This window comes from Morone saxatilis, unplaced genomic scaffold (assembly GCF_004916995.1).
Source record: "Morone saxatilis isolate NCDOM2014 unplaced genomic scaffold, NCSU_SB_2.0 Contig21, whole genome shotgun sequence".
Taxonomy (NCBI): Eukaryota; Metazoa; Chordata; class Actinopteri; family Moronidae; genus Morone; species Morone saxatilis.
In genome coordinates this window covers 16,420,642-16,439,389 of record NW_023339774.1, presented here as the reverse complement: position 1 = coordinate 16,439,389, position 18,748 = coordinate 16,420,642, and the positions used below count along the sequence as shown (strand labels likewise).

At 38.8% G+C, this 18,748-nt stretch overlaps 1 protein-coding gene across 6 annotated transcripts; it reads left to right on the top strand.

The window, feature by feature from the left end:
- Positions 1-607: 607 nt before the first annotated feature.
- st8sia5 (ST8 alpha-N-acetyl-neuraminide alpha-2,8-sialyltransferase 5) lies at positions 608-18,364 on the top strand. Of its 6 annotated transcripts, none has more exons than XM_035667467.1 (9): positions 608-725; positions 8,806-8,913; positions 9,233-9,328; positions 12,049-12,141; positions 13,507-13,665; positions 14,460-14,604; positions 14,819-14,931; positions 15,897-15,989; positions 16,112-18,364. In XM_035667467.1, the coding sequence occupies exons 1-9, from the start codon at positions 715-717 to the stop codon at positions 16,572-16,574; spliced, it is 1,281 nt and encodes a 426-aa protein (XP_035523360.1). In that variant the 5' UTR covers positions 608-714; the 3' UTR covers positions 16,575-18,364. The 6 variants fall into 6 exon arrangements, with proteins under 6 accessions (XP_035523360.1, XP_035523362.1, XP_035523357.1 ...); XM_035667464.1 differs by lacking the exon at positions 608-725 and adding an exon at positions 3,067-3,786; XM_035667465.1 differs by lacking the exon at positions 608-725 and adding an exon at positions 3,070-3,786 and having other exon boundaries at positions 13,579-13,665.
- Positions 18,365-18,748: the final 384 nt, after the last annotated feature.

Sequence of the window (18,748 nt, the reverse complement as noted above, 5' to 3'; positions counted from 1 at the left end):
TTTGAAATGTGCAAAAAGTGCAGATTTGTGTTTGATGTGTTTAAAGAAAATAAACATTAAGGAAAGTTCCATTTCATTTCCATATAAAGTGTCTAAATCTATTTTTAAAAAAAAATCAGAATCAGCTCAACTGGACAAGTGTGTATAAGCTACACATACAAGGGATTATTAAATTGCTCTCAATGTACATCAAAAGAACAAGTTACAGGAAGATGGAAAAAGACATTAGCTATAAAACTAAGACAACACAGCTGAATAAAGAAACATAGTTATTACGAATAGGGGAAAATATGTGTAAAGAGCAACAATGACCAACAACTAAATCTACAAGTCAAGTCTTGTGTAGATTATAAACAAAACAAAAAATTGCTTTATATACATGAAGTGGGTGGTTACATAGGCCTACATATGCATCACATCTATATACAGGGTGCAGGATTTATAGCTGGATGACGTAATGGGAAAGCCCAGTGTGTATTTGAAACTGTAAATATATAATTCGTAGGTAAGTGGATGTGTTTAGTTTTACAGGGACATTATATTGTTGATTTATCAGAGTGATGGCCTGTAAAAATACACTTCCTGTGTCTGATTGTTTTGACTTATAGTGCTCTGTAGCGCCTACCAGAGGGCTGAAGTTGGAACAGGTTGGGTCCAGAGTGTGATGGGTCTGCAGTGATGTTTTCCGTCTGTATCCTGACTTCTGAGTCCTGAATGGAGGCCAGGTTGGCACCAGTATTTTTTTCTTTAGTCTTCTTTTAATTATGAACACACAGACGGCCTCATGATTCACCCTAAAACCTCATGAAATACTTTATACAGCATTTTAGTACCCAGGAATATCCTATCTGTTACGATTTTTGTTGTTTGTAATTAAAACTAGTAATGTACAACCTTTAAAACATTCGTTCCCAACATGTTATACACAGTGATTGCCACTGTCATTTCTGGGATGCTGTTGCTGCCCCAACTGAATCAGTTCAAGGTTGTTGGTCTTGTTCATCAGTGTAAAACGGAGCACAAGATTAAAAAGGAAGATTAGTGTTGTGTTGGTAAGAGTAAGGGCTGGTTGTCGATTATTTTAGTTGATAATGTGTTTACACGGTGCGTATTCGAAATTTGTGTTTAATTAAATTACAACTAACACAGCAAGGTGGAGGCTGGGTAGTATATTGGTATACTCACTGGTATCTGGGATTCTGGAAGGTATAATTGAGCTTTTATCCATATCTCACATATTGAGTTTGCTCAGTTCTAATCCTGTAACATGGATGCAATTTTGGTCACATTATAAGTATAATCTCTAAACTCTTGTAATGCTGCCATGTGTTGTCTGATTTGTGAACCGTATACTTGATGGTATTTTAATTGAATACTTACACAGCACATAGAGAGTGGAAGGAAGCGAAGGTCAGTAGGGCCCAACTGCTCATTAAACATCCCAGTGCCTGTCAGATTTATCTGGCCGTGGACGACAAGCTTTGGGTGGTGACATAAAGATATACAAGGCAGAAATGAGCTTCCTTTGCAGGATTTGTTGGCTCACTCTGCCAAGGGGAGTGGGTGAAGTCTCTTACAAGCTTACTTTTCTGAGATATTCTGTGCACGTCCAACTTGTAGCAGCTCTAGGCAGACAGAATATATTGGAGGGACTAAATATCCAATCTGGCCTGGGAGTGCCTCAGGTGCTGAAGGCCATGGCTCGAGACAAGGATGTCTGGGATAATTTGTCACAGCCTGCTGCCTCTATGGTGATGGATGGCTTAAAGTAAAAAAAAATATATAGAATTCAAATGTATGTCTTTCCTAATGACTTTTGGATGGTTCAGTGATGCAGATTACTTACAGTAAATTGTGCAATATGTGTCAGTAAAAGTAAAGGCTTAACATATCTGTGAACACACTCACTGATCACTGCAGATATATTCCCACATTTCAAGTATGACACCATTATGACTATATGATGGCTCGTTGTAAAGATATTTCTTCTGTCACATCCACCTACGACTCTGCTGCTTGTGAAGGTGTTAATGCAACGCAGACTGCACCGGATGGACTTTGATGACATGATCAAACAGCTGTCAAAGAGGATACAAATCAATGGCAGTAATACTAATCCACTGATTTCTGTCAGGAGTTTGGCTCTGAGAAGGTACTTTTGTCATGGCATCAGGGTTTAGCTTGTCACACTGTGGCTGTCAAGGTTTGAAATTGTTCCATGACCTGACAGAGACACTAAAGTTAACTTCAAATATAACCGTAAAGATATCATTAAAGTCCCCCTCCACACAAAAACATGTTTTTCTGCTTGTTCCTTCAGTTGGGTGTTTGAGCTTCACTGTGCAGGATNNCTAGAAGGATGTTTTCACATCCATCTGCTAAAAGTGGAAATATTTTAAGGGGCCTTCAAGCAGGATATGTGACATTACACAGATTTCCGAAGTCAATCCTGGTCCACTATGCAACTAAGTCTGATGTAGAAACCTGAAGCCACCAGTGCAGTAAAAAGCAGGAAAACTTTAGAAAGGAGCAACATTTGCATATTCATAGATTCTTGAATTTTTAATGAGGTAGAAGGAGAAGATTTGTTATTATGGATTTTAATGTGTAAATCATACATTTTGCAGACACACATTATTGTTCCAAGTCGACTATTTGTACATATGTCTTAAAACATGTCTGAATGGAGTCTTTAATGCAGTGCAAGAATCCTTTGTCCATCATTTGACTTTGGGAATGGATGAATACTGAGAAATAACCACAGCTAAAAACCTGTGATACTGCGAAATAATGTGCAGTGTTGCAGCAGCATCAGCTCTGAAAAACATTACAGCGAATTTTATTTTCTGAGATTATATAATCTGCAGTTAAGTGTCGGTCTCTGGTAAATTCTTGCAGCCTAAGGAGGTCAGGTGAATTGTGCTGTTATAATATATTTAGAGTGCGCAGGTGCATCATTGTAAAGGAGACCATGACCTTGGGTTTTGGCTGAGTAAGGAGCATCTGAATGAAACGCGGCGCGCCCCCGACTGCCAGGCTGAGAAAAGGCGCACCCTCCTCCTCTTTTACATTTCAGTCACGCAGCTTTGCTCAGATTTGAGATGAAGCATGGAGGAGATGTGTGTGTGTTTTTTTCCTGTCGCAAATCGTATCAGTAATTGAAAAAAAAAAACAACATAATCGCGTTTGGCATCGGTGCCGTTGCTTTATCCCTTCTGATTTAACATTGCGGGATTAATTCTTGGAAAAATAGCCTCCTGAGCGCCTTATTTTGGATAATCTGCATTGCTTGCATCCGATCGAGCGACTGCGCCTCGACACGAGTAGCGCACCGCATCCGATAGAAATCAACAATCCGCTGCGGGACGTTTAATGTTTTTACACCCGTCCGTTTGCGAAATATATAAAGATTTAGGAATAATTTAAGGCAGATCAGGAATACAGGGCCACTAATGCTTTGCAATTGAGGTCACAATTACGATGCTTATCGACAACAGCAACGATGCTGCGGTATGAGAGCTGTAAAATAGCCTAGAAAGGTGACGGACAATGTCCTGTCCAGCGGGTACAAGGCAGAGGCGCTCCTGGTCCTGAATGCAGCGGAGAGAGACACCTAAGCGGGTGTCACCGTCAACCCTGGATGCTGCGCCGAAGAATGGCATACTCCGACCCATCGTCGGGCAAAGATATACTCGGCAATAGATCTCTTTGTTTTATATTCATTTGCGCATTTGGACTCGTCACACTATTGCAACAGATTCTCTATGGAAAAAACTACATTAAGAGGTAAGTGTCAGGTTATTTCTGTTTATCCTCATTAATAAAAGGCAATTAGCGCGCAGGAGGCCTTTGCTGTTTGTGAGAGTTGTACACACTGTAAGAAATAACATTAAGCCTTTGAAAAAAAAGAAGCATGCCTTCAAAAGCCGTTTTGTGCGAGGCTTTTTGCTCAGTTTTGATCTTAATTAATGACTGAATGATGAAAAAAATGATAAATTGTTCAGTGTAAATGGGAGTAGACTGGGTGATCTATATGTCGGGACGCATGAGGGGGGGAAACAGGCTTTACTGGCTGAAAAGAACAATAGCAATTAACCATCCATCTTTTTTCTCCAGTGGCATAGAAACAGTTTCCATTGGATTTATTTTGTTGATATTTTCTGAAAACGAAGCATCACATTCATATCATACACAGTGCTCCAGCTGTGTATGGTAATGTTTTCCCTTTCCTTTTCCAAAGATCTTTATTTGATTTTCCGTTTCAGCCTTCTTGACTGGTCGTAGCCTACATCTTACAGAGGCATCAGATTAGCATAATGCAACTAAAAGCTATTGGAGCTGATGATGATTACAGATATCAATATGATAAAGATGATGTGTATTTCTTATTGGTCCCTGTTAAATAAATCATTTTACCAGGCTGCACTCACAGCCACTGCAGAGCCACGTTTTATAATACCTCTGCAACAGCATTATCTCCCTGATATGGATTCTTGAGCTGAACCCTGGTTGGAAGTCTACTTTTGCATATCTATCCACTAAATTGGAGCCCCCCTTTGCCTTTACAATCTCAGACAAATTTCAGTGTGAGACGAGCAGATGCTGAGAAGCCGGGATGTTTGATCTTTAGGTGGTTTAAAGAATCTCACAAAGAACACCAATTCTCACTCCAAACCAAAGAAACAATCTGAAAACTTTATCCCCACCTCCAGATATTTTACAGACAGCACATATATGTTTACCTCAAAGCAAACATACATGTGCTGCAATCTGAAAGCTCCCCACAGCTAACCCCTCCCCTGCCACCCTGCTGGGCTGGTCTGACAGTACTCAATGTGGATTCATGGCATCCCGACCTCTGCGGTGAGATGCATGAATTCAGACCCGACACACGCACCTTTCTTTCTTCGCCTGTGCCCTTACTTTGCTCCTAGCGCTTAGCCTAGGAGAGGGGGGGTGGGGGAACCAGTGGGCTCAGCGGCAGCCATTTTGCTACAGTCTGTCTGCACACACACACATACACACACACACACACACAACACACCTCAGTGCAAGTGGGGGAGAGAGAGAGAGGAAGGAGACAGGCGAGAGACTGAAAAGGAGTGATGAAATGACTGCATGTGTGTGTGTGTGTGTATGTTGCAGAGACAGAGGGAGAAGACGTCATCTTATGATATCTATACAAGCATAAACAATCGTACGTCGTTGACCACATGGGTTCGACCACACCCAGCCTCTTCCCCTACACCAAAACCAAGCATGAGAGCATGCTTATCGTGCGCTCTTGTGTTTCAGGGCATAGCGGTCTAGGCTAGAACGACAGCAGAGGAGACATTTGGGTGCTTTGATTGGGAGAAAGCGTAAGGAGGACATTTTAGATACATCATCAATCAATCAATCAAAGGGCATCTCCTCTAAATGTATAAGGACGCCCATTAAAGTCAAACTAAGTCATGAACATAGTTGTACTTGATAAATCTGGCCATTGAGTTTCCGTGGAGTCACATTATGGTGTCACATAATTCTGCCTCCTGCCTGCTTTCACTCACATTAGGATGAAGTTGTGGGAGGATGTGGGATTGTAAAATGGCAGTGCAGGATTACACAGTGAAGTTTATTATATGATCACAGTGAGTGGCACACTTTTGTAAAGGAAGACATTAACTTTCAACTCCATTTGACTTGAGGAGGGTGATTTCTAAAAATACTCTCGGCTACAGAGAGTGGCACCAGGCTGGAGGGGGTTGGTTCGCAGCCATCCGAAAATGAGCATTGTGCATTTGGCTGCAAATAATGAACATCATTGTGAGTGAATCTGTAGATATTTATTTTCGTCAGTCCACAAAAGAAACTCAAATTGTAAAGATATAAAACAAAACAAATCTGATAAAAATCAGAAAATGTTTTAGCATTCTTTCTTGATAAATGACATAAACTACTATTCAATTGGAAAATTGTCGGCTTTATAATAAATACTTGACCAATTGATTAACAAACAAATCACTTCAGCACATTGAAGATGGCTAATTCCATAATTAAAAGATAATTCTGGTTTATTATAACTCACATTATATTATAAAAATATTATCAGTTAAGATAGTTGACAGTACATGTGACTTTGTTCATGAGCCCTTCTTCATGCATTATTTGGGTTGTGTCTCCCCGATTTAGAGCAGCTTTCTGCAAATTTTTAGTTAGTTTGGTAACATGCAGTTGACATACCGGCACATGGAGCCACTAGTTCATAATTTATAAGTCCGAGCACTTACACCATTTACAGGAGTGATTCCCTGTTACGAGTCTATGCAGACAGCAAACAAGGAAGAGATCGAGAGGAGATTGCGTTTGTTTTCATAAACAACTGCGTTAAATTCCCTCTTTTGGTAAGGACAATGAAGTATTCTCATCTTAAGGAGTCTTTAGTTGTTACGGAAAATACCCCTGGATATTCTAGCAAATGGACATCTGAGTGAAGGTGCCTGGCCCTTCCCTAAAAACCAAACTCACATAATCAAATAGTATAAAAGTCCACCCTGCTTCCAAGTCCCATTAACAAGGCTCAAGGGCAGAATCAGAGCACATTAGTCCTGCACAGCAACATTGTGCTTATTGTTTGTCTGATCTAATGCTTAGATTACTGTCTGTATTGTGCTCATAATTGAGTCAGTGGTGTTTTAACTGTGAACTGAATACAGTGAATTGATCTGTGAGTCAGTAGTAGTCACGTGGGATTATTTAGGGACATATCAGTATTGTATAATCTCTGGTTGATATTGATCAGCATTTTAGTTAGAAATTAAGCTGCATAATGTTTTGGTGATTAAGATAAATTGTAGATACGATTACAATTATGCTGGTTTGATTAGCAGACAGCTGGCCTTTTTTTAGGCACGCATCCTAAACCGAGGCATAAGCATCTCCCTGATTTTAGGTTGTTCTGTTCTGCAGCCGGTTGCAGAGTGTTATTGAGATGTTGAAGTAGCACTCAGAGAAGCCAAATGTGCCTGCAGATCAGTATTGACATGAGTCCCCGATGATGAATGCCTTATCACATAATGCACCCAGAAAGGCTCTTTGAGTTTAATTTTCCTGCTGAATTTAGCACGACACCCACAGAGCACTCACAGAAATGAGTCACACATGAATACTTACTTACTTACGCATAATAATCAGTCAGTAATAGGAGAAGTTGTACATCCACTGATATTTTAATGTATGGAAACAGCTATATATTTCTGTCAACAAATTCCACAAAAAGACCAAAAACAACAATGAATCGATCCAGGTGTATCCAAAGCCTGGTACAGGTTATTCCTCTGTTCCATAGACCTCCATTGTTGTCCATGCAATGAGCAAAAATGCGCCATTGCCCTGAGTGACATGTTACTTCATTGCAACAATGTTTATTTTGAGTCTCACACACACCCTCCTGATGCTGTACATAATAGCCAATGCACAAAATCAGTGGCTGAAAATAATTTCAACAAATACGCAATTTACCTCTATTTGAGTATATTGCTATAAACTACAGTTTCACGAAATCACAGAGCCTTTATTAAAATAAAAGTATATAGATTTACATCTTCAGTAGGAACCAGTGGATTGAGAGCCACAGACAGGCTGGAGAGATTGAGTTGTACATTGTTGGTTCTTTTCCAGGTGATTTATTGAGAATAGCAAAAATATATAATATTTTTAGCCATATCCTTTAATTTACATTGAAATATGATATATTTCCTTTGTTCTATGCCCCCCAAAACAGCCACAAAATGTGTTGGTTTATTCTACATTTACAACATCCTCCTGATGTGAACCACTTGCACCAAATGTCCTCCTCGGATAAATTCACTATGATGGTTTTAATAAAAACTGATGCAGCCCAAATTTGAGGCCAAATTTACCCCGACTTCTATATTTCCAATAATGCAACCAGTAGACCTTTTTCACAGCAGCCATTTTGACATGAAATAGTAGGGTAAACACAGACGTTACTAATTATACTAATTGAGGTAATTCAACAGAGTCCGAGTGCTGCTATTGTGCATGTTGGCTCACTTTAAAGGCTCTTCTACACTAAATGGAACTAAACCTTAATTACTATCACTGGTAACACCTGTGTTTACCCTACTATTTCAGGTCAAAATGTCTTCTGTGGCAAATTTCTTTGGCATATTTTCATTAGACACAGACAAGTTTCTAATTCAAATTTGTAGTCCAAGTTGAGGTAAACCCTGTCAACATCACTGGTGTTATTTTCTCAGACTGGACCAAGCTCCACAGAAAAACCGTTTTCACAGGGTGAGTAGGAACTAGTAAACTTTAACAATAATACCTGGCAGAAAACCGCGTCCAAATTGGCTATTTTATATCTACACTTGGCAAATCTGTTGGCATCTCTTCCTCAGAAGTGATTTGACATTCGCAGCAACGTTGGCAACGTTTATTGTTTCTCCCTTAAATCACTGTGACTTTAATATATTGAACTACAAGACTAACACTCCTGCAGGCCAATATTGCAGTGTGAGTGTTTGAATCACACTCAGGATAGTGGCAACAGCCCAGCACAGCATAAATTAACCATTCAAACCATGATGTCATTAACAAAAAATTCATTCTAACCATGTTTGGTGTCATACGTTGACTGTTTTTCTTGAGCCAGAAAGCTGGTCCTCTTTGATGCATATGTGTGCGTGAATGTGCAAATTTGAGTTTTGTGAGTGAACAAATGAGCTTGGTTGTATGTGTTTGAAATTTGCACAATAAGGACAATACATCCAAAAATAAACTGACTCATTTTCTTACTAGTGCGCAACAGTTTAGCCGACTCAAAGGGGACGAGACAGGAAATTGGACCGGTCCTGTTAATTTCTCGGATGATGGATCTCTGAAGCCTGCCAGAAATGGAAGGAAAAGGTACCTTTCCAGCGTGACTGACTGCACAACACCTCTGTGAAAAAAAGAGTGTGTGAGAGAGCGAAAGAGAGAGATAGAGTGAAAGAGAACACAAGTTTCAAATCCATCATAGTAATGACCCAGCCCTGCATGTGTGGACTGGGCTGCTGATACGCCCACCAGTCTCCTTCAGATGCTATAGAGTGAACACAAGCTGCAGCATATTTACAAATTTTTTCTCTATACTTGTTTTGAAGGTTTAGGAAGTTAGCAGGGGTGGTAATGTCACAGGACTACATAACACATTTAACTCTAACTTAACCTGTCTGCATGTTGACAGATGTTTCCGTCAGAATTTTCAGCCAGATTCACAGATCTCCGTAATAGTCACACCGTGCCTAGCCGATATTAAGAAGAAAAAAAAACGCCCTCAAAGGTAGGCCAGTCTGAAGGCATTTTAAGTATTTTCACAGAAACCCAAGAATGCCTTTTTTTTTCATTAGTTTGAAAGGTATAAACTCTCATATTTTTTCAGTGGTGGTTGCACTTCAGATTTGCCTGCATGTTGTCTGATCCCGTTCACCTCGACCCCAGATTCCCATCCCCCCTTTCAGAAGCTGGTAGAACCACGGTCTCCTGTTGATGTACTGGCTTCTCCTCGTACCTCTGTGTCCCATCCAGCACCCATTTCCAAATGCCTTGTTCTCCTCAATCTGTGTCTCATGTGTTCTGCACAGCTCTGTATGTATGCCATGTACATAGTGTGGACACTTCTCTCTGCTCCCCCTATCTCCCCTTCTCACATCTGCATTGTCTCTCTCTGCGACCTGGATTTAACCCCCTTTTCCACTTTACTTTCCTTATTACAATAAGATGGGAACGTACCAGATTTATTTCCCCAAAGCTCCAAATCCTCATTGCACTGGGCCGTAGATGTCAGTATCTGTGGTGAAATGCTGGTTAGTCTGGATTGGTTTTGAACCAGCATTGTACAGTTAAACTAAGATGCCATACGAGATTAAATTAATCTCGTCAAGTTAATTATTCCCTTGCTTTTAGAACTGAACCGAGTACACTTGCAAAGGTTTCATCATCTTAGCTAAAACAAGCATGAATAGCCCTATTCAAATACAACCTCAGAAATACACTGCATCATCAGGTGGATGTAGACAACCAGTTTCATTGTTCCTTATTTGTACGATTACATCCCAGCATCTTGTTCCTTTACTGCATCCCGCCATTGTATTGCTTGTTGTGTTCTTTTACTATTATTGTTTTCTTTAAAACTCACCTCATTTACCTCCACAGCCTCAGGTAATATGTTGCAATATTATCCATCTCCCAAAACGCCACACTACATCCTATCTCTCTGATGTGACAAAAAACAACATTCATTCTAACAAATACACATTGCAGTTGCTGCCACTTTGGCATTAAATCCCTTCACCTTCCCTCAGGCATTATACATATTATATGTATATATAAATCTGAAAGATATATTACAACATTTAGAGCCCTATATTTTGAAGCTATGATTACTGTACATATTTTAATAAAAGTTAAGTTAAGAGCTAAATTTGCTTTGGTTCAATAACTTTATTTATATAAAACACATTTATTTAAATGCAACCACAGAGAGATAAGTGTTTAGAGTTCGGTGGCCCTCTGCTTGAACCTAAAAGGAAAATTATAGATCTGGACTAAAGATAGAAACCCTCTGGGGGTTAAACTATTGACAATTAGACAAAGTAATTCGGCTGATATACATCACATTTGCATTTCAAGGCCTTTTCAAATTATATTGTGAAGCACTTGTCATTATGTTTAGTCAAAAACCAAATCCATCATATTGTACAAATTAGATGTAATAATGTCAAAGAGGATTCTTTGTGCGTTTGAGTTCCCTACTTCTTTCTCAAATGTTTATCTTCTATTTACATCTCAAACATCAAACTGAAACAGTCCATCAGCAAGTCAAGTAACTTCACATTCACGTCCATTTACTCCAGATATTTTTCAGCAAAGTGCACTTAAATTAGATTTGTTGTTTTCGGTTAATCTGTAAAGCATAATAAAAATCCTAAATTGTCCAACATAATTAAAGGATCTTGTAACCATAGAAACCTCCAACCTAACCTCTCCCATCCCGAAAAACACACAAACTCACACGCACACATTTTATCCAGGCTGCATGCTGATTGCATGTAAATACAATGTTGTGCTGCAAGGAATGAAGCATCAGTGCACAGATAAATGATAACTAATTGACACCTTGAAGTATGAATCCTTTCAACTCTCTGCAGAACCATTTTATCAAATCCACCGAAACACAGTCACACCACCATACTGAAGACATTATTTTTGTGTGCTTTTGGTTAATGTTGCCATTTGAATGTAATTTTTTATTTATATGTGTAAAATAAAATTCTTAGATTCTTTAGCTCTGGTTAAAGACATTAAATTCCAAAAACTCTTATTGGTTATTGCCTCTGTGATTATCTCTTTGCATGAACATCTGTGTATGTGTTTATGCGCCTAATGTATCAGAACATTAAGAAATCAGACACTGTCTAAATTTGATCTAATTGTAGCCAGCAAACTGACATATAGTATACTTTTATGCAGTTAATTATATAAATGTATTAATATGGTGCTCCCTCATGCAAAAGCATATCCACCAGACGCTACACTGCTATAGCCATCAAATCTATTATATCTATCTACAAACCCCTTTCAGACTGTTTTCTGTTTTTCTTCTAAATTAATATACAGAATACATGCACATTTTAATCACAGGATTAAACCAATGCGAATTCTTATCATAACCAATTAAATAAGTAAAAATATGAGAGGTCTTATTTCTTAAGATAGTGTATCTCATTGGTTTAGACTAAGATGTAATAGAATCTGGTGCAAGTGTCCAGTAAACAGTATGTAACTATCCTGTTTGTGACGTCTAAAATCAGTTTCATCACTTCTATCATTTGTCATCCCACAATGCTAAGTCAAACCATAGACATTTTGTAGTAAATATAAGATATTTTTTCCTTTGCACAATTGTTTTATATATTGCATTTTATCCACAGTTTGTTGTTCTGTTGATTCTCTTGTGTGTGGAGAGGTTTAGGCAGAGGATGACTGTGTTTATCCCGCCAGGTATCTGGAAAACTATGATGGCTCCTTTGAATACAACTCCACTGCATGCAGGGAGCTCAGACAGGAGATTATGGACGTCAAAGTCCTGACAATGTGAGTGATCATTATGACCAACACCTATGGTGGACAGCCTTATTTAGAATAACCTATTTTTCCCCCTTAAGGTGTTCCTCAAGCACCTGTCAGGTAAGTAGAAAGTAGTAGGAGAAAATGCCCCCCTGATTGATTTATGATGTATGAATATACTTTTTTATAAATTATCCTTTAGGTCTGAAGAACCAAATATTAACTGTCCTTGTAATCCTAAAAAAACAACCAAAAATATTTGTGGGACCTTAAACAGAATGATGACAGCCTTTAAAATGTGTTCAGTGAGATCTGTGAAAAACTCTTTTACATTTGAGCTTCTTGTCATCTCATTTTTGAGTTCATTATGAGGCTAAAGGACTTTCTTCTAACGTACTTGACATATTTAAATTTGACATGATGGTGTCGCTAGATTATTGCAATTCACCAAGAGGGGAATGTGAATGTGTGCATTAAATTCCATGGCTATCCATCCAAATCGTATAGCTATTGAGACATTTCACTCAAAATCATAAATCTCAACCTCAAGTTGGCGCCAGATCACAAAAGTTATTAAGATTCATCCTCTGCGGAATGTAAATGTCTGTACAAAATTTAATGGAACATCCAATAGTTTCTGTTCAGTTGTTTCAGTCTGGACTGGAGTGGTTGAACAACTGACCGACAATGCCATGTAAAGCCACTCTGCTAGTGACAAAAAAAGTGTATATAGTGTATGTATGATTGGCAGTATATAGTTTATTAAGCTTGGTAGTTTTTAGATGAGAAATCCTGCAATATACAAAAGAAAAATCTCACCACATGCCATCCTTTTTATCGCCGGCATTTTACAGCTGAAAGTTGTTACTGCCATCTTTTATTGTCAGTTTACAGCACACTATAAATAACACATTTTCACATAATGCAGTCGATTAGTGGTGGGTTGATTACAGTCCTGATTCCAGTTGTGCTAATGTAAATATGAGCAGCACATTTCATCTTCTGTGAACATTGTCCAGTGACCTTTTGTGCGTGTCCCTCAGGCTGCCAAACTTTAATTTCAAACCCGTTCTTGGAGCTTGATGAAGAGCCACGAGCCACTCTCAGCTGAGGCTGAGAGAGCAGCTGCCGGCACTCTGCCAAACAGACAGACAAGTAATGGTGCCACCCTGCCTCCCAGAGCAAATCACATCTCCATATCATCTCAAAAGAAATGTCAGTTCAAGGACAGCTATTTACAGACATGCCTGATGAAGCCAGGCTCTGTATTAACGGGTCCAGACCGCATGGCATCTGTAGAGCCATCACAGAGTAATCACTAAAATATTCTGTCCCCTTGTTTGTCCTTTTGAGTGGTTTTTACGATGTTTCTTCAATTTACTACCCTTGTAGAAACATTAATCGGAAAAAACATGGCCATGGCTATCCTTCCTCATTCCACAAGTCTCTCTGCCTGTCTGCCAGGGTGAAAACCTCAGAGCTGTTTGAGAGATGGCGAAACCTGCAGGTGTGTAGATGGGAGCAGAACAAGGAGGAAACCAGCAACTTCAAGTGAGCATCACTCAGTCCTAGCAGAAAAAAATTTACATCTCAATGTAAAAATTCTTTAAATCTCCTTGACTTCTTCATTCCCCCTCAGTTTGCAATTTTTTATTTTTTTTTTACCTCAGTTTATTCTGTGAATATGAAATGTACGGAGCCCTGCTTCTGAGGTTCTCACTGGGTCCTAAATAGCTAAAAAAAACCACTTGTTTGATCACTTTTAAATTTGCTCATAAACACGATTTTTAACTTATTATATGTTTCAGAATTCTGCGACAGAAAATGACACATTACTTATGTTTGAAGTGTCAGAAACTTCAACTGTAAAACATAATTAAATACTACTACAAATAAATCTATTTAAAAGGACCACAAACACATCACTGTGTAACATACTGCACATTTCTTTGTCTCTAAATTACTTTCTGGCAAACAAAAGAAATAGATATTTGTATGTGTAACTCTATAACATAATAAACATATTAAGTTTTATGGTGATTTCTGCATTTTGCCTGGTTTCTAGCAAAGGGAAACTTTCACCACTTAAATACTACATAGCATATTAGGTTTTAAAAGGATCAGAAGAAAAGAAAAAAGCATTTAATGCAAAGAATTGCTTTATTTTTATCATTTTTACACATACAGAAATGGAGTCTGTGGGACTCCAAACAAAGAGGGGGTAAAGCCAACACAACACAATGCAACTCAACACAAGGATTGAGCTAGTTTTGTGTTTTTTGATGCTGCCATGAAGCCATTAACAAATAAACTAACTGTATCCTCTCTTTGGTGTCCTCCCAAAGGATGTCTCTGTCTCGCTGCTGTAATGCTCCTTCGTTTCTATTCACCACCAAGAGGAACACTCCTGCAGGGACCAAGCTGAGGTACGAGGTGGACACCAGTGGTATCCTTCCTATCACCTCTGAAGTCTTCAAAATGTTCCCAGATGTGAGTTTGCCGCCTGTTTATGAGTGTTTGCTGTGTTCCTCAATATTTGCTTTTTTATTATACCTTGGTCTGATGCTGCTAAGATAAAATTTACTTTATAAATCCCCTATGTGTCTTTTCTTTTTTCACTAAACCTGACAATGAGAGCCATTTGATATCAAGAGCCCTCAATGTTTTCTGTCTGAATTTAACCAAATATGTCTGCTTCATCCAGGATATGCCGTATTCCAAATCACAGTACAAGAAATGTGCTGTTATTGGAAATGGCGGCATCATCAAGAACAGCAAATGTGGAAAGGAAATTGACTCAGCAGATTTTGTGTTTAGGTACAAAGGATATAATTTTTTACTGTTTGTTGTGTGAGGGCTGCACAATTACAGTTAATTCTATTTTAAATTAAAAACATTTCCAACAGAGCACGCAGTCACATGAAATTCACATTCCACTTTGCCAGCGTCATAAAGATGCTCTTGTCTAAGACTTGGCCGAACCTAAGCCCTTAGTAACTGTTGCTATGTCTGTCAAGCTTCCTGTTCTCACACAGCACTTATGTAGTTTACAGTGATAATGGTGACAGATTTACCACTTGAAAGTCTTTGTAATTTTGAAACAATGGTTCTTGATTACAGACACGGGCAAACAAAAGAAGGCTTCCTATTTTTAGCTGGCGACTGTTGATTTGCTGGCTGAAAAAATGTGTTGCTGGTAGATTTTATTAGCTAGGCAGATAATTAATCTACCATTAGCTCCATGAGTAAGTTAAACACACTGTCACTGGTTGACTTTTTACTGTTTCTCATTAAAAAAAATGGGAAGGGGTCTTGCAGTGTTCACTTGATGGCTGCATACATGAAATTGTGCTAAAAGATTAAGTGTAAATCAACATGGACCTAAAGAAACAACATTGTTCTTGTTTTAATGTAACCTTTAACTCATTTTGTAAAGTAGGTAGTAGCCTAGGTTAGTTAGTTGGACATGCTAATGTCTGAAGCTTATGTTAGAACAGAAAAAATGACTAAATGGCAAAGACAAACTCTTTATATATTTATATATTATATAATATTGCTCCACTACAGTCCCTACACACTGCTTCAGTGTGGAGACATCCAAAGTTTGACAGGCCTGCCATACCTAGTTAAGGTTGCTAAGCTATGATTTTAGCAAACAGTAAAATTTGGCTCAACTATTATATGATTAATTGTGCAGCTCTTCAATATGTCTCACCAGCATGCATAGTTTCAAATGTGTCAAGACTAATCAAATACATTTAAACTTCTTTATCTTTTTGCAGGTGCAACATACCACCCATTAGTGAGAAGTACACAGCTGATGTTGGGACTAAAACAGATCTGGTGACAATAAATCCGAGCATTATTACTGAGAGGTACTGTAAATAACGTGTGAGCGAGAAATCAGATCTATATTCCCCGCTTTCTCAATCGCTCTCTGTCTTTAGTCTCCTTCTTCTTTTGGCTTTTGTCATATCATGTTACACTTCCTCTGCAGATTTCAGAAGCTGGAGAAATGGCGGCGCCCGTTTTACGAAGTCCTCCAGAATTACGAGAACTCCTCAGTGGTGCTTCCCGCTTTCTACAACACCCGCAACACCGATGTATCTTTCAGAGTCAAGTACATGCTGGACGACTTCGACTCCCAGAGAGGCGTGTTTTTCTTCCACCCGCAGTACCTGCTCAACGTGCAGCGTTTCTGGGCGGTTCAGGGCGTCCGGGCCAAACGGCTCAGCAGCGGCCTGATGCTCGTGACCGCCGCCTTAGAGATGTGTGAGGAGGTCCACCTCTACGGTTTCTGGGCGTTTCCCATGAACCCCTCTGGCATCTTCATCACTCACCATTACTATGACAACGTCAAACCGCGACCGGGCTTCCACGCGATGCCCCATGAAATTTTCAACTTCATTCACATGCATACTCGTGGGATCATCAACGTACACACGGGGCAGTGCACGTGATCTCCCACTCAAGCTCAATATTTTACATTTTAGTTTGTTTACTTTAAATCAGGTTTATCTGTTGTGTTTTATTTCAATGACACACTATTTAAAAAGAGAGTTGGCCCTCAGAGCGTACACTTCTTTGCTCTCACTAGTCCAACGACACGTTGAGGGTTGCTTGCTTTAATTGCCAACATACTTCTCTTTTCGATGTGTACCATAAGTTGTTTCTTTAGCCAATCAAATCACTATGGTTATCTCTGACTTTCTAATCACAGGATGCTTGTTTTTAATGTGAAAAGTGGTCTTCATAGTGATGTTGTTTCTGTGAAGTTTTCTAGTGGCTCTGCTGTACAGAGGTGTTGTTTTCTACTCAACGTTGCACAGATATTTACGCTGAAATGGGCCGCAGTGGGTGTCCATGTGCCCCCTCATACCCCCCTCTCTTTTCTCTTTATCTCGGACACTCTGTGGGTGTGGCAGCTTTTAATGTTTCTGTTAAACAAAACCGGAACCTTGATATTAAGCTAAAAAAGATGAAAAAAAAGATAAAGTATAACATCCAATTGTCTACTTTTGTAATCTATTTCCTATTCACCAGATTCACTGAGTGAATATTTTAAAAACAATATTAAAGTGGCCTGTTTTCAGTGGCCTACCTCCTCCCATTTAAAACATTTCCTCCAACATTTCTGGTGATTAATAAGAGTGTATGAGAAGAGGCAAGAAGAGGAGATTTTTGACAAAAGCCAGATGAATATTTTACAATGACAACACCTCAGCAAAACTTTGACTTTCGAGGCTATCCAATTTATAAAGCAACATAGCTCTGTTGAGCGACCCAGCCTCTCGTTGTCATTCATGTCTTAAGCCATGCTGCCTTATGAGATATCAAACCCCTCTACGTGATATGCAATGCACCCATGTGTTTTGCTTATCCACAAATACATTAACATCAAACTAAATCTTAGTTTGTCTCTTGAATCAAAGGACATTTAAGACATTCTAAGATAGAAATTAGAAATTCATGTGCAGTTCTCAGCTTATATTCTATTGGAATTAGCAAAGTCTTTCTCCCTGTAAACTCCACTCATAATCATGTAATGCTCTGCATGACTTTAATCTATACTTGGCTTTGTGTGTGCCTGCTTCAATGACCACTGAAATATGTTTACACTTAAGCCTCGACTGAAGTTCACAGTGCTTTGGATCTTTTCACAGAAAGATGAATGGATTCGTTGGACGTGAGTTGTATAATAGTAGGTTCAGTTCTCATTGATTATAGATGCAAGAATGAAGATGGTTGCTGCCCTTTTGTGAAATGCTACAACATTTTTTATTACTACTGTATTATTTCACCTTTCCCTTTAAACTGTGAACATTTGGTTTGTATTTAAGCACTGGAAAGCTTTGTGGGTTTTCACCATTTATTTTGTTGTACACTGCGAACGGTTTTAAGAGACTGTAAATTAACTCCTCCGTTCATGTTCAGCTGTCCTTTGTATTTAAACGACATCATTGCTAAGATTTAAGATTTAAACAAGCTGTTTCTTTCATCACTTATTCTCTTTGTGTATTTATACAAAAGAGATAGGATTTTAGCAAATATGAACACCAAAAAAACTTTGGCTTGACCACTAAATTGTTGTACAGACACAACTGAATCACAACAGAATGGAAAAGGAAGGGAACTGGTCTGTGTACTGACTGGAGGTAATATACAGTATAACACAGTGCTTCTTAACTGACTCTGGATCATTCTTTATACTGGTATTGTGTTTGTAAATAAACTTGTTTGGATTTTCTCACTCGTCTGTTTATGGATATATTATTATTGTGTGTGTCCATTAGTGTGAGTAGGGATAAAACATGAGCACACTGCAGCACTTAAGCTTATATATTGATATATTAATACATTTACCACAGATACAAATAGGCATTAATATGCTACCTGCCTTGTGGTGATCAACACACGAGACAAGGTGCTAATTGAGATAATTGTCTCAATTCAGACCAGTTAACCTGTGGTTTGTCTGCTCCAATTAGCTCGTTAAGCAAAGCAACTGTCAACACCTCAATTATTAAGCAGTGGCTGGTGTCAGTGTCCTCTCACCAACTTACTCAGCGAAAGATGGCTGGGATTATAGCAGATCATATCTGACTACGAATTCTGAATTCTGAATTCTGTCCTG